Raw genomic sequence first — 15,680 nt, forward strand, 5'->3', positions numbered from 1 at the left:
TTTCGTTCCTTTCATGGAATATATCTGGTGATCTCTTACTGTTGAGAGAGAAGTTTTAAAACTATCTGAATTTGTGTTTTAGTAGCACAATGTTTGTTTTTTACTTGCTGTATAAGTCACTGAATTGCATATAATAAACAACCTGTGTTGTTTATTATAACATTATATTTAACTCACATGGATTAGCATTTTGCCATTGTAAATTCCAATTATATTCCAAATCCTTAATGCTCACAGCAAAACAAAGCAAAAAAATTGACACACACACCCAAGTACAACATAGATCAAATCTCCACAGTAGTTACAGTGTATGTACATGTTATGTGCTATTCAAATGCTTCTATTTGCTTTATAGACTCCCCAGTCTCCATCCCATTTTGATGCAAATCTTGCAAAGCTATTAGAAACACATGAGCAAGAGATAGCAAACCAGAGAGCAGCCACAATTACCCTGGAAAGTCTTGTTACTGAGTTAAATGAAGAAAGAGAGGCTAAAAACAAGGAAATTCTAAGACTAAAGGTGAGTTTGATGTGGTGTCCATGTTTCAGTGCTCTGGATATGCAGTCGTCATTGTCTTGTGCGAACTTATTGTAAAAAGGGTGAGAAGGAGTTGAGCATCCAAGTTGGTTGAACAGACAACTAAGACCAAATCCTCTTGGGACACAGTGGTAGCATAAAATCCTTGTGAAGTGGAAGGCTGTGTAAGTTTTGTCCCTATGGCAAACAGTGATCTACGGACAGCTGTTGTTTAATTTTTGTTTTAGTGAATGAGCAGCTAATCAATCATCGCAGAGCAGGTAAACTCAAGGCAGCAGCAGAATCGAGGGTAGTACATACTTAGGCTACACTATGAATGTAGCAGATCTTAGCCATGACATGGCTTCTATAAGTTGTCTCTATGGTCCTAAAGAAAGATCTTTGGTAGACATTTTAAAATACAAAGGTGTTCAGGTTTGTATTTAAGAGAATTGAAATTAAAAGCTTGTCATAAATTGCTTTGTCTTCTGTGACTTAGGGTCAGCTATGCGAATTGGAAAATATGCGTCTTGAAATGCAGGTATTAATGGAAAATAACAGAAATCTCCAGAGCCAACTTGAAGAATCCAGAAGAGGAAGGCAGATCAGGTACAGATCACTATCAAGTTTAGTCATGAGTTATTATGTAGAGTTAGAGCAAACAGCTGAAATATACTTTTTTTTCAGATTTCCATGATAGTGGCTTTTGATGCATATAACACTTTCCAGGAATAAATAGGTGGGCAATTGGTGGGAGTCAGGTTATTCTCTAGAGCAGGCATGGGCAAACTTTGGCCCTCCAGCTGTTTTGGATTTCAATTGCCACAATCCCTATCAACTGGTAGGCAAGCCTTGAGTTAGGAATTGTGGGAGTTCCTAACTCAAAACATATGAAGGGCCAAAACATATGAAGGGCCAAAGTTTGCTCATGTCTGTGCTAGAAGGATGTTTCCTCACTGCAGTCATGCCTGTTCTGCTAGAAAAGAGGTTGCTGTCAGTCCAGTAGGTCTTGTTCACTAACAAGAATAGGAATATGGCGAATGACTTGAAGATTGTAGACCAGAACCAACATCCTGTTGTTTTTTTTTAAGTCCTCACTTTAGGTAAAACATCCAGACACTTCAGAATATTGCTCTATTTCAAAATTGAATCATTTTAGTAGATAGTCTATCTTGAAAACAAGGTGTGCTAGGGTTTTGCTTCTGCTCCACTGCTGAAATTCAATGGTGTGGTAGTAGGTTAAGGTCCCTTGATGGACTTGGGTAGAATTAGTTCATCCCATCTATTCCCATAAAATTTCCTGCCCCTTTGTCTAAATCACATGTGTCAAACTCAAAACCTGCCATGTCATTTTATGTGGCCTTCAGATGTTGGCCTACAGCTCCTGTATTCCTTATCATTAGATATTATGACCAGAGCTGATGGGAGTTGTGATACAGGAACATCTGGAAGACTTAAGTTTGTTCTATTTAGTCACAATAGTTGGATTGAATTTAGATACAAGGCTTGTGGATATGATGTATAACTTTAAAGTGTCCTTTACCCTTTCCCCAACCTCAGAGCCACAAGTGCTGTTGGGTATCCCCAATCCGCATGACAGATAATTAAAAGTGATGAGACTTGTCATTCAGTAACATCTGGGGACCGAAAATAGGTAAAAACTAAAGAGCATTGGCCACTCTGTAAAAGAATTATAATTGGCTCTCTGTGTTTATGGATTCTCTATCCATGAATTCAACGGCCCTTTGAAGGCAACCAAAAGGCTGATGTAGCCCTATTGAGGGTTTGACACCCTAGTCTAAACAAAAGGCTATTACAGATTGTTCCGCCCCCACGCTATCTAACTGTTTGGAAGATGAACTAGTTGTGCAGGGAACAGATGGAGGACACTTAGACAAACGGTCAGCTAGATTTAATAACTGAAATTAGCTTCAACCCTTTTCTCCTCCTGGGTCTAACTGGCACAGTCCTCAGAAGGGAGTTAAAGTCCTTGAGAGAGGGGCTCTGAATTACTTAATTTCTCTACTTTTTCTTCTCTTGTTGGTGTCTGTCTGTCTTGAGTAATGCTTGACTTGAACTTCTACTTTGACTTGAAATGTCTCTGACTTGACTCCAATATAACTCCATCTGGACTCTGTCTGTGACGTGCTATTTTGTGAACATTCTTCGCCTTCCTTTCTCCTCACCTTTGACTTAAAATGGCTGATTCTTCAAGGAACAAGAAGGGTTTTGCCTAAGGCTTAAAGGGAAAAGGCTTTCTAGATTGACACCCCCCCCCCACCCACACACACACAAAACTGTACATGAAATGCTAATCCCCTCTAACTAAAAAAAGGTCTTAAATAAGGAGAGTCTTTATGGAGGCACAACAAGGCGTTACAGATAAATAATCCATTAACCTAGCTACAATATGGGGATATTTTTAGGCTGCTGTGTAGAAACAATTGTAAAGTTTTAAAAACCCATTTGATTCACGAGGATGCTCTAAATGCACTCTATAATGGATTAAGCACAGACTCTGAATGTTCATATTGCACTATATGAGCCTATCAGAGGCTTAGGGAAATACTTTCTCTCCATCTCACCATCATCTCGGGCTTTGCTGTTGAGGACACAGGAGAGAGCCTTCTTCTCAGTACTTTGGAAGGTTCAGTTTACTTCTTCTCTGCTGCCTTTTTCACGGCAGACAAAGACCTTTCTTCAGCCTTAACTGACCAAGGGAGAGTGATATGTAATTCAGTGTGCGTTTTTTTTAGTGTAAAGTACATATTTAAGTGTTTTAATTGTTTTGATGTTAATGTTTTAAGAAGTGGTTTTATTGGATATATGTTTTACTACTTGTTATACTTTGTTCTCCATGCTGTCTTAAATGTTCTGTTTCAATTTGTATTGTAAGCCACTTTGAGTCCCATTTGGGAGAAAAGCAGGCTATAAATCAAGTAGATAATTGGGTTTCTTGCAGTGGGACAAACAATCCAGATATCCAAGAACTGAGAAAAAAAGAGAAAGAATTAACTGAAGAGAGACTGTCAAAGGTATTGCAACTTTTGTGTTAGTTAAGATTATTCCATGTGTTATACAGCAGGCCCTCCACTTTTCCCACTGTTAAAAGTGCGAAAATGGGAAAAAGCCCATGAAAGTGGAAACAATTACATTTAAAAATGGGTTCTTATAACCTAAGAGAACAGTTTTCTAGGAATCTAGGTCCTGAAGTACTATTCTCTGATTCAAAGTTATTGAATGTAAATACAGGCAGCCCCTGACCTACAAACATCCAACTTACAAGCAACTCATAGTTAAGAATGAGAGTGAGACAACAGCAAGTGAGAGAAATCTACCCCTAGGAAGGGAAATTCACTCTTGAAAGAGTTATCATGGGGAAAAGGCGTCTTGACTGAAGCTTTATCACCAATTTTTGTTTCCATGATGTTCAAAATCCAGCTGTCACAGGGACAGAAAGTGAGGTGAAATATTCTGAACGGGGCGCAGACAGCAAAGAAAATGTCTCAGAAGTGTTAACCCTTCTCTATGCTATTTAAAGCTATATATAAGAAATGTACGTGTTCCGACCTATATACAAATTTAACTTGGGAACAGACCTACAGAACCTATCTTGTTTGTACCTTGGGGACTGCCTGTGCAGGTTTCCGCAATCCACAATATGGAACATTTCTGGTTCCACTGGAATTTGACCATAGAATCACATTGGAGTGCCTAGAGATTCCTAGAAAAGTGTTCTCACTAGATCCTCTAGCATGACTCTGTGATTAACTTCTCTCAGAAATTGATCATAGTCACACTGGAGAACCAAGAGATCCTTAGAGAGAACATATTAATCAAATCCACAAAGAATAAACTCTGCAAAAGTTAGACTTACAAATGTGGAGAGCCAGTATTATGTGTGTATTGCCCAGGCCTTGAACAATAGGTCTAATCACCTATTTTTTTATCTCTTGTTTGAATTGTAGTTCTTGATTACTTGTACAAAAATAGTAAAGAAGACAATAGTAATTCAAGTTGAGTATTCCTTGTCTGAAATACTTGGGATCAGAAGTATTCCATATTCTGGATTATGGAATACTATTTTTATATTCTCTTTTTTTTAACCCCAAAAAGCAGGTGTAACTATTACCCAATTTGGGGGGAAATGCTTTTAATTCTCCAGTTTCTTTAAAGCAAAAACAAACAAAAAACAATAACAACTCCATTACCTTCAAGAAGGAGGATGAGGAGGGATGATCCCGCCTCAAACAAACTTTTCTGGTTTGTTTGTTTTCTAACTGCCTTGCCAAGAAGGAAGGAGCAGGGTGATTTCCCCTCCCTTCTTTCTCTGAAAGTAAGGCAGTTTACAAAATCTGAAATGGAGCTTTTGTGAGGAAGGAGGGAAGATCTAAGTTCCAGAGACCTCAATTTCAAGTTTTTAAAAGTGCCTTTCCTTCAGAGAAAATGGCTTTGTGCCTATTATGAGAGGAACACAAAAATGCCAATTTTGCCACCCAAAAATCAGGGTGCAACTATTATGCAAAGTATTATGCAAAGAAATATGGTATACCAAGATGGCTTACATTGTTCTTGAACATTTTATTTATTATTTATTTATTTCACATTTTTATCCCGCCCTTCTCACCCTAGCAGACAGCGGTTTGATGCCCATAAATATAAATTTAAAAATTAATATAATTAAAGCCATTCAATTAGAAATTAATGATTAAAACATCAATTAAAATCACGTAATCCAGATAATAGTACAAGGCTTGTCCAATTGACAGTTCCATTAGTCCGTTATCCTTATTGTACTATTTACTGGTTGAATGCATTTTCCACTTTGTAGCCCTTTGTGGGTGCACTTCTCTGTCTCTTGAACTTTCTGTCTCATTGGCTCCAATTTTCTCACACCTGAAGCAACTTGCAGTTTTTCAAGTCGCTCCTGACACAATCTGAAAAAAAGACTTGTGTTATGCGAGACATGAAGCTGGATTGAGACTGAGAATCTCTGAAATTCATAGTGTAATAAAGTTGGAAGAGACCACATGGGCCATCTACTGCAACCCCCTGCCATGCAAGAAAAACACAATCAAAGCACCCCCAGCAGATGGGGAATCGTCTTGCTGCCAGTTGTCCGCATTGGCTACGGTTTTATTTCTCATTTGTTTCTCAGATCCCCAGTCTCTCTCCAGGCTCATGTCTCATACACAACACAAGTAGTGAATGTATGAAGTGCAAAGCTGGAGAAACACTGAAGATCTGAGACAAATGAGCAATAATGCTACTGCTCAAAGGCTGAACCAAAATGTTTTGGGTTTTGGAGACTGAATTTCCTGGTAAGGGTGGCTCAACCTATATTCATAAATTTGGATACCTTCTTTGCTCCTCCTGCACTTTGCATCACCCAGCAGCACTGGACAGAGGCTGTCCTCTCTTGTGTCTTTTGTCCATCTGTAGTGGGCTCCCTCCCCTTTACTCAGAAAAGCCAGTTCACATTGTCAAGGTAAACTTGAGAGTGCCCATTACGATGGAATTTTCAGCCATAATAAATATTTTTCAAATTATAGATTTATGCAAACAACAAAATGCATGAACATTCCATTGTCTACAAGGACATAATAAGCGTGTGCCTGGCTGCAATAGAGAAAGTACAGAGTGCTGAAAAGACATGTAGAGCCCAGTTGAGGTAGTTCATTGGTCATTGACGTATCACTTCTAGAATGATTCCAACATACTGTGACCTTTATTTTCTTTTCCAGAATAAACTTGAGGAAGAACTGTTGAAAGTCAGATCAGAGTAAGTTGAATATTAAATAAGTATGTAAGGCTTAACCATTCACTTAACACTGAGCTTACAGAGAAATGAACACATGAAGATCAAGAAAATAAGTACAAGTATATCTCGTTTAATAAAGCAGACGTGTCCCTGAGAATTTGGTATCAGAGGCAGGAATAGTAAAATACAACAAACAAGTAATAACATCAAATAAAATGCAAACAATAACAACAACAAAAACAACAACAGGTATACAGTAAGCAAACACAACTTGAAAAGAATATGGCATAGGTTATTACATCACTAGAAGGAAGGCTAAGTCAGCATATTTCAGCAAATGTTTCATTCAAAATTAGCAACATGCACTTGTGAAATGAAAGAACCATGTCAACTAACTCTTGCATAAGTAATCAAAAACGTTTGAATCTTCTTGAGACGTGAAGCCTTCCAGAAGGCTTCTACAGATAACTTTCTTTCACTATAGGCAAAGGTTTCCCCCGACATTAAGTCTAGTTGTGTCGGGCTCGGGGGGGGGGGGTGCTCACCTCCATTTCTAACCCGAAGAGCTGGCGTTGCCCGTAGACACCTCCAAGGTCATGTGGCCAGGATGACTGCATGGAGTGCCATAACCTTCCCGCAGAAGCAGTGCCTATTGATCTACTCACATTTGCATGTTTTCAAACTACTAGGTTGGCAGAAACTGGGCCTAACAGTGAGAGCTCATTTTGCTCCCTGGATTCGAACTGCTGACGTGCTGTGCCACTAGGGGCCCCACTTTTCACTATATCCTACTTTTATTGTTTCTGTTTTGTTGGCCAAACATCCAGGTCTATGGGATTTTTTTAATATGCAGTTGGTACTTGGTGAGACAGATTGATCTTTCCTTTCTGTTTTGCTATTTTCTGAGTAAGGGCTTCTGGAGGCAGCTGTTGTTTACCTTGTCTATTGTAGGGCACACAAAATGATAGTAGAATTAACTATAGCAGAATCCACATATTTTTCAGTTCAAGGCTTATTGCATTGATATTGCAGAAATGATGCTTCAGCCTGACACTGAAAATATATTTTCCAATCTTCATTCACCATCCTCCCAGTGTTGATGTTGTGTAAAAAAATCCAGTTAGATAAAAGGCCAAGATATTAAAGAGTAGGTGAAAAACATGTTTAAAAAGCTTCTCTGTCAAACGCTTTGCTAATGAATATATGCTTATATTTCAGGCAGAATGTAACCAGACTGCTTTCTGATTAGAAAATTTAAACTAGGTTGTCAACATAAATTAATTTGAAATTGTAGATTCACATAGTAGTATGAAATCTTACTTACAGAGGATCATATACAGATTGTGCTAACTACTCTGGAACAGCTCAGAGCTACCCCAAGAAGCAAGATTTTAGATGTACTGTTATCAGTGAACTATAGTGCTTTTCCGATAGAGGAAGCTGTTTCCCAATCCTGTATCTTCCTGCTATGTTATATTGATAAAACAGTAGGTTCTTAACAAATATCAAGAAGGGATTCAGACTCTTGTGCTCCTTGCTATGAAAAGGTATCCAGTTGGCTTGGAAGATCAGTGAAAGAACAGTGCAACATAAATTTCTAATCCAACGCAAGAAATAATGCTCTTAGTTGTAATCTTTTTCTGCAGGTTAGAAAGAACTAGAGGAAACCTTGAAATTAAGGAGCTTACTTTTCATGAAATGGTTCAAGAGATGGAACGATTAAGAGCTTTAGAGTCAACGGCATTTGAACAGAAACAGCAGATGAGATCAAAACTAGAGGAAACATGTGAAGAAAGGATTAAAATGGAAATGGTAAACATGGTTTAATAATACTTACCTGGGCTCCATAATAAACACACAGTATGGACAAAAAGTTTGATGGTTCTATGACTTCAAGTAGACCTTAATAGAAACTAAATGTCTAGATGTGACAAGCTCTGCTTTCAAGTAAATTTCTTATTGTCCTGGTGTCTTTCTTGAAATACAGGAGATGGCCCTTCTAAGGAAACAGATTGAGACCCTGGCTGAGGAGAATGGAAAACTGGTTGGTCACCAAAATGTAAATCAGAAGATCCAATATCTTGTGAAACTGAAGAAAGAACATGCTAAACTGATGGAGGTAATATCAAATGAGAATCTTCTAAGCCAGTGGTCCCCAGATGTTTTTGGCCTACAACTCCCAGAAATCCCAGCCAGTTTACCAGCTGTTAGGATTTCTGGGAGTTAAAGGCCAAAAACATCTGGGGAACCCAGGCTGAGAACCACTGCTCTAAGCCTAGAGAATATTAGAACAGTGGGATTACCATGGCCTTATACAGTAGGTCCAGTGTGTTTGCAATCTGCAGTTGGAGTGAAATCCTTTACCTCCATTGCTCCTCTCTTCTGTGCTGCATGTTCTCGCCTATCATTTTTTGGACTCCTTTCGGCTTTCTTGGGTGGTAGGGAACAATTTAATGCTATCCTTTGGGATGCACCCATTATATTTTTTTTATTTATTTGTGATATTTCTAACCCGCCTTTCTCAAGCCTGAAGGCAACTCAAGACAGCTTACAAATCGGCAGCAATTTGATGCCATTAAAATAGACAATATATGAGTGTTGAAGGAAAAGTAATGCCTCCACCTTCATAACTCCTCAACAGATTGCAGTACTGGTATGCGGCAGGTACTGGCTTGTTCAGTAGACTCTCCTCTATGGTTCCATTTTGGTGGGAAGCCTTAGCATTGAACGGTTGTGTTGTTAAAGTGCGAAGTATGGAACCCTGCACAGGCAGTCAGTCAATGCGACTTAAGCAACGTGTAGTCATTGAATTCTTGACAACAGAAGTTGTCACCCCAAAGGAGATTCATCGGAGAATACAAGCTGTTTATGATGATTGTGTTGATGTGAGTACTGTGCATCGTTGGGCGAGTAAGTTTAAAGATGTTGAGGTTGGAACATCTGACTTGCATGACAAATAAAGAGTTGGACGTCCTATGACAGCAACCATCGAGTTTCACAAGCAAAAGATTGACAGATTGATTCAGGACGATCGTTGTACCACTCAGAGAGAAATTTCAAGCATAATCGACATTTCACAAGAATGTGTGGGTCATATTATTGCTTTGCTTGGCTATTGGAAGATCTGTGCATGATGGGTACCCAGGATGCTGACGCCTGAAATGAAAGCGCACAGACTTGAAACTTCAGAGACTGGATCTCACCACCGTACGACGTCCTCCATACAGTCCAGATTTAGCACCGTCTGACCTCCATCTGTTCCCGATAATGAAAGATGATCTGTGGGGACATCATTATGCTTCTGATGAAGACATTGAGAGAACTGTGAGATGCTGGTTGCGGAAACAGTGTTGACTTCCTCCATGATGGCTTCAGAAAACTTGTTCATTGTTGGCAGAAATGTATCCAGTTGTCTGGTGATTGTGTGGAAAAGTGAATAGTGGTAGTTAAAGAGCACATTCTAAGGATTATTTCTGCGTTTGATTTATTAAAACATTCCCATCTAAACCCAAGTACCAAAGGTGGAGGCATTACTTTTCATTCAACCCTCGTACAATTAAAATGGCATTATAAAATCAATACAATACAGAAACCATTAAAAACATATAATAACCAATGTCTTCCTGTTATTCTCACTTTCCAGTATGAGAAAGGAATGAGCCTTCATAGTAAACACAAACTTTCCATTGTATCTTTGCAGGAAGTAGACATTCTTCGAGCTGAAAATGCCTGTTTGAAAGGAAGAAGTCAAGAATCATAGTTTGTTGTTGTTCATTCGTTCAGTCGTCTCAGACTCTTCATGACCTCATGGACCAGTCCACGCCAGAGCTCCCTGTCGGCCGTCACCACCCCCAGCTCCTTCAAGGTCAAAGGAATGAGCCTTCATAGTAAGTTTACTGCCCCGATAAATATTAGCAATATCTACAAAGCAAAGAAATAGTACTTAATGTTAGTCCCATGAGCCAGAAAATCTCCTTGTTCAAGTTAGCAAGCACCGATTAGATGAATGGATCTTCTGTGTCTTGCTGTGCTGTGCTGACAAATCAATCCTAATCATATATATTCTGTGCCACTTTTCAGCACAGCTATCTCCCCTGCTTCCCAGACTGGTTTGGTACAGGATGATTCCTGTAAAGTTCAGGCTAAAACTTAGGAGTTACTGCACCACTCTATTAAAATAGGACCTACACTTCCTGGTTTCCTGTCTTTCCAAGAAAGCAGTGGATTTCACAGAATGAACTCATTTGGGACTAAACAATACCTCTAATGTGTTTTCTACTATGTATATATGTGTTTTCTATCATGTATATATGTTGAATGTTCAAGCAGTATATCTTAAGACTATGAATTAATTCATCTTTGCTCAAAAATGTTTTGTACAAGAAAGTTTTTTGTTTTTGTTTTGTAAATGATATACCTATGAAATACATGTCAAGACAGACTCTTGCCTGTTAATATGAACAATGTAATTTTGATATCCTAGACTTCCTTCATTTTAACTAGTTGTCTTTGGAAGTTATCCCCTTGGCCTAATGCTGTTGAACATTGATGTCAGCAGTGTGATCCAGCCTGAAGTCACACGCATGTGTGGTACTCAGTTAATTCCACAAGACTTCCTTGTTTACATTGAAATGGACATGAATTCCAAATACTGAACTGTTAGTACTCAATAAATAAAAAATATAAGGGGGACATGTTTTGTGATTTACCATTAAGTTAGCCTTAGTGCAAATTTAATTCTTCTGCGTGGTACTGTGAAATCCACACCTGTGGTATTTCCCTGCGTCCACGCAGCTGACTCGGATCTTTCTTGAAAGCTTTTCCTAATTAGGGACTCCAGCCCCGCCCATCTACTCCTAATAAAGCCAGGCAGCGGGGCTTGGAGCCTTAATTCCTTTTGTCCGCGAAAGCAGCAACAACTCGGTGTTCTCCTAAAACAACTATTGGTTTGACTCAAGGACTCCAGTTTGACTACTCTAACAGACAGCAATTCCAACTTTTGTTCTGGGGCCTTTGTTTATGCTATTTAGGCTAGTGGGAGGACAAACCCACTCCCTCCCTCTAAAAAAAAAAAAAATGCCGTGTCCTCTGAGGCGCAGGCTTTTTTGCCTTTGGCAATGGGCAGTAACTTACCTTCTTTTTCTTCTGTTCCCCTCGCTCAGAAAGCAGGAGGGAAGAAGATTTTTACCAGCCTACCACCCCTTCCAGACCCAGGAACTGGTAGAGCTTGTGGCAACAAACTGCCACTGTGGCTTTGTGCCAATAACTTTGTTTTGGGTTGCAGCCACGCCTCTCAGCTGTCTCTGTTTTTTTAAGGACAGCTTGCTCTCACTGCCCGTGCTTTCTCTGCCCCATTTACCCCAGCAGGCAGTGGACGCTGCAACGATCCCTGCCATGCTTTTGCCCCCCTCAGGGGAGGGGAGGCTCAAGGCAGCCACGCCACCTGTGTGAGTGATGGCTAGCCAACGCTTTGCCTCCACGCCCATGGCATATAACGCCTTGGAGGGGCCTTTGTGTTGCAACAATTCCTGCCATGCTTTTGCCCCCCTCAGGGGAGGGGAGGCTCAAGGCAGCCACGCCACCTATGTGAGTGATGGCTAGCCAAGGCTTTACCTCCACGCCCATGGCATATAACGCCTTGGAGGGGCCTTTGTGTTGCAACGATCCCTGCCATGCTTTTGCCCCCCTCAGGGGAGGGGAGGCTCAAGGCAGCCACGCCACCTGTGTGAGTGATGGCTAGCCAAGGCTTTACCTCCACGCCCATGGCATATAACGCCTTGGAGGGGCCTTCGGGTTGCAACAATTCCTGCCATGCTTTTGCCCCCCTCAGGGGAGGGGAGGCTCAAGGTAGCCACGCCACCTGTGTGAGTGATGGCTGCCAAGGCTTTGGGTCTAAGCCCATGGAATATAACTCCTTGGAGGGGCCTTCGGGCTACTATCCTCCCTCTGCGTCATGCTGCCTGGGAGCTTCAGTGACGGCTCAGACTGTAAGTACTGTGTCTTTTGGGCCCCATCTCCACTTGGCCCATGCCTCAACAGGTAGGTTGCTACTCTTTTGCATAGGCAAACTGCACCTTCCTCTCCTTTTCAAGGATTTGTAGTCCCTTCTTTTGGTTTTCAGGAGTTTATTAAAACTTTTTCCTAAGCTCATTCTGGTGCTTCCTTCAGCTGCAACCAGTCAATGAGTCTGATGTAGATTTTGACTCCTATGAGTAGCAGATTTCTCCTACTCTTGAGGAGGACTTTTCCATCCCAGCTTCCTTAGGGGATGTGTTACCTAATTTTTTCTCCTTGATTGCTTAGAGGATCTGCTTTTCTCAGTTGAGCAACAGCAGAAACAAGCTCCAAGTACAGTTCTCCCAGCACTTCCATATTCGCTTAAGCTTGGAGAAAAACAAAGGGCAACTCCTGTATCTGTGTCTGGAATTTCTAAGTTTGTAACTGCACTTTACTGCATACGCACCTTTTCAGCAGAGTGGTTAGTTAAGCCTACTAAACTGTACTTTATTGTGGTCAAAGTTGTTTAATCCACTGTGATAAGAAGATCCACCCCACTGCTAGCCTACTCACTTGCATGATTCATTACCATGCTTGTCTGGCAGCCTCTCAGGTGCTCTTGTGGCATAGCTCAGCACCTTCTTTGGATCTTCTTCCCCTACAACATCAACAGATCCCAAGGGCTTTCTGTCAGTAGTATCTCATCTTAGCTTCTCATCACAATGCTACGGCTAAGCACAGCACCGATACAGTACTAAGGTGTTTGCTGCTGTTGCAGCAGCCATCCACCAGCATGTGTAGATCCTCTACCCTCTCCAAAGTAGGCAGAGCAATGGCAGGATAACTGCCCATGGCAGAACATAGCCTGCTTCTAAGTTTGGCTTTTTACCACAATCTAGCCTAGATTGTGGTGGCCAGCCCCTCAGCTTAATTATCCAGGGGTGACAACAAAATAAAGGGAAAGAAGAAGATCAGGGCCAATAGTTTTTTCGCATGCATTTTCTCTTCTTTAATAGCCTCCAACCCTTCAGCTCCAGTTTTTGGAGCTCCACCTCATCATTTTTAGATGCATGGCATTAGATCTCTTCTCACTCATAGGTGTTGGAGATTACAGAGCATGTTTATGCAATTGAATTTTTCAAACTGTCCCCAGTAGGGACTCTACGGGCCACTCCTCCTCCTGTGTTATAGCAGGAGGTAATTACTTGTTTCAAAGGAGCAGTAGCTTCTTTACATCTTTCTATGTTTCCTTCTTTTTCCTTTTCCTCAGCTGTTTTTTGGTTTCCAATAAAGGCAGTGGGCTTTGGCCAGGTTTGGACCTTACAGGATTTTATGCATATATTGCATATTGCAAATTTCAGGTATTGTCATTACCAACCATCCTCCCTCTGTTATCCAGCAAGACATGGTTCAGTAGCATTGATTTGAAGGATGCCTTTTTTCATGTGGTATTAGACCACAAGACGGTAGATTTTTGTCACTTTTTACTAGCAGTCAGGTTTTTTCATTTCAAGTTCTTCATTCTGGTATCTCCACAGCTCCACAGGTGTTACTAAGGAGATGGCTGTATGCCGGCTCATCCCTGGGTGCACGGGGTAGTAGTTTCCCCCTATATTTATGGCTGGTTGCTGGTGCACAGTCCTGTGAGTATCTACAGAGGAACATTCACTTTACTCTCTTTATAGCAGACGCTTGGTCTTTTTATCAACAAGGTAAAATCTCTTCTTCAGCCTATCCAAACAACCAATTCATGGGGCCTGTATTGGACTCTTGGCATGCAAGAGCCTACTTGCTAGAAGACAGGTTTCTGAATCTGCATTCATTAGCTCTTTGAGTCTGGCAGAAGCCATACATCCATGCCAAGGATGTCCAGTGCTTTTTGGGACACATGGCATTCACCACAGCTGCCACTCCTTTCTCCTGTTTGCACCTTCGGCCTCTCCAGAATTGGTTTCTTCGGGCACTTCATCCCATGCAGGATGAGCCCAATGAATGTGTCATTGTCCCTCTAGCCATCCACAGGTCTCTCAACTAGTGGACTCATCGCTCCAATCTCTGTGTGGGTGATGTTAGCAACCGACACTCACCTCAAGGGTCACACCATCCATGGTCCTTAGGCGGCCATAGAGGGCATGGAGCACATCAACTATTTGAAGTTACTCGCAGTACAAATGGCACTGCACCTTATCTCTCATTTGCTCATGGACAGTATTGTCCACCTTACTACCACCACCACGATTGTGATTTGCTTGCCCTCATCATCAGAATCGGGGACTGGTATACCATAACCATCAGTGCCATTCATCAAGAACTCTCTTGCTGGCTCCCTCAGTCAGACAGTTTATACTGACCACTAATGGTCCCTTCATCCTTCCCAGGCATGGGAACTCTTTGTCAGATGGCACACTCCCCTTCTGGACTTGTTTGTCTTTGGAGCACGTCTTGCCTCCACCAGACAGGCTGTTGGGAGATGCCTTCCTCCTGGATTGGACATCCACCCTCCTGTACATCTTTCCACTATTGCCAGTGCTGTCCAGCGTGGTCTCTCGTCTTCAAGCAGAGCAGGTAGATTGCATTCTCATCACGCCATGGTGGCCCCGCCAGCCATGGTTTGTCATTCTGCTCCAACTTGCAGGCAGCTGTTACATTCAGTTGCCACTCAGACCAGACTTGCTGGCTATGAGCAACAGCCCAGTCCCGTACTCCCAGGTCACTCAGTTCCGGTTGACGGCGTGGCAGCTCCAGCCTCAGCCCTCTCTCAACCAGTAAAGGGCATTTTGGACCTTGCCCTGAGCCCTGCCACTAAACATTGTTACATTTGTAAGTGGTGTCATTTTTGCATTTTTTCACAAAAGCAAGGGGTTCAGCCTCTGTCTGCTTCCACTTCCCTCCTCCTGGATTTTTTGATCTCTCTGTCAGATTCAGGACTCTCATTATCATTCTTGAAGGTCAATCTGGCAAATATAGATTCATTTAGAAGCGAGCATTCTCTTCCCTCTCCTTTATCCGATCCTTTTGTAAAGAGATTTCTGCAAGGCTTTGGAAATTTCTGGCCCCAAGTAGGCCTGTGCCCCCCTTGGAGGTTGGAGGTTGTTCTTTTCGCCCTTACGAAACCACCATTTGAGCCAATGGTCACTTCTGACATGTTCCATCTATCATGGAAAATGGCATTTTTAGTGCCTATTACTTTTGCTTGTCGCGCTAGCGAGCTTATGGCTCTTGAGTCGATAGCCCTTACCTGAAATTTCATAAGGATGTCATGCTGGGCACAGACATTTCCTTCTTACCTAAGGCAGCATCATAGTTTCATATGTCTCAGGACATTGTCCTTCCAACCTTATTTCCAAATCCTTCTACTCCTCTGGAGCAGTCTTTGCACCTTCTTGATGTGCGGAGGGCTCTTGC

At 41.5% G+C, this 15,680-nt stretch overlaps 1 protein-coding gene across 1 annotated transcript in view; it reads left to right on the top strand.

The window, feature by feature from the left end:
• Positions 1–11,033, top strand: part of KIF15 (kinesin family member 15) — a 53,474-nt gene extending 42,441 nt beyond the window's left edge. Inside the window, exons 29-35 of the mRNA XM_060781772.2 lie at positions 356–520; positions 1,017–1,126; positions 3,480–3,552; positions 6,262–6,299; positions 7,925–8,090; positions 8,266–8,397; positions 9,979–11,033. Coding sequence (XP_060637755.2) covers positions 356–520; positions 1,017–1,126; positions 3,480–3,552; positions 6,262–6,299; positions 7,925–8,090; positions 8,266–8,397; positions 9,979–10,038 — 744 coding nt within the window. The 3' untranslated portion in view covers positions 10,039–11,033. The remainder of the gene's footprint in view (positions 1–355; positions 521–1,016; positions 1,127–3,479; positions 3,553–6,261; positions 6,300–7,924; positions 8,091–8,265; positions 8,398–9,978) is intronic.
• The last annotated feature ends 4,647 nt before the right edge of the window (positions 11,034–15,680 follow it).

This window comes from Anolis sagrei, chromosome 6 (assembly GCF_037176765.1).
Source record: "Anolis sagrei isolate rAnoSag1 chromosome 6, rAnoSag1.mat, whole genome shotgun sequence".
NCBI lineage: Eukaryota > Metazoa > Chordata > Lepidosauria > Squamata > Dactyloidae > Anolis > Anolis sagrei.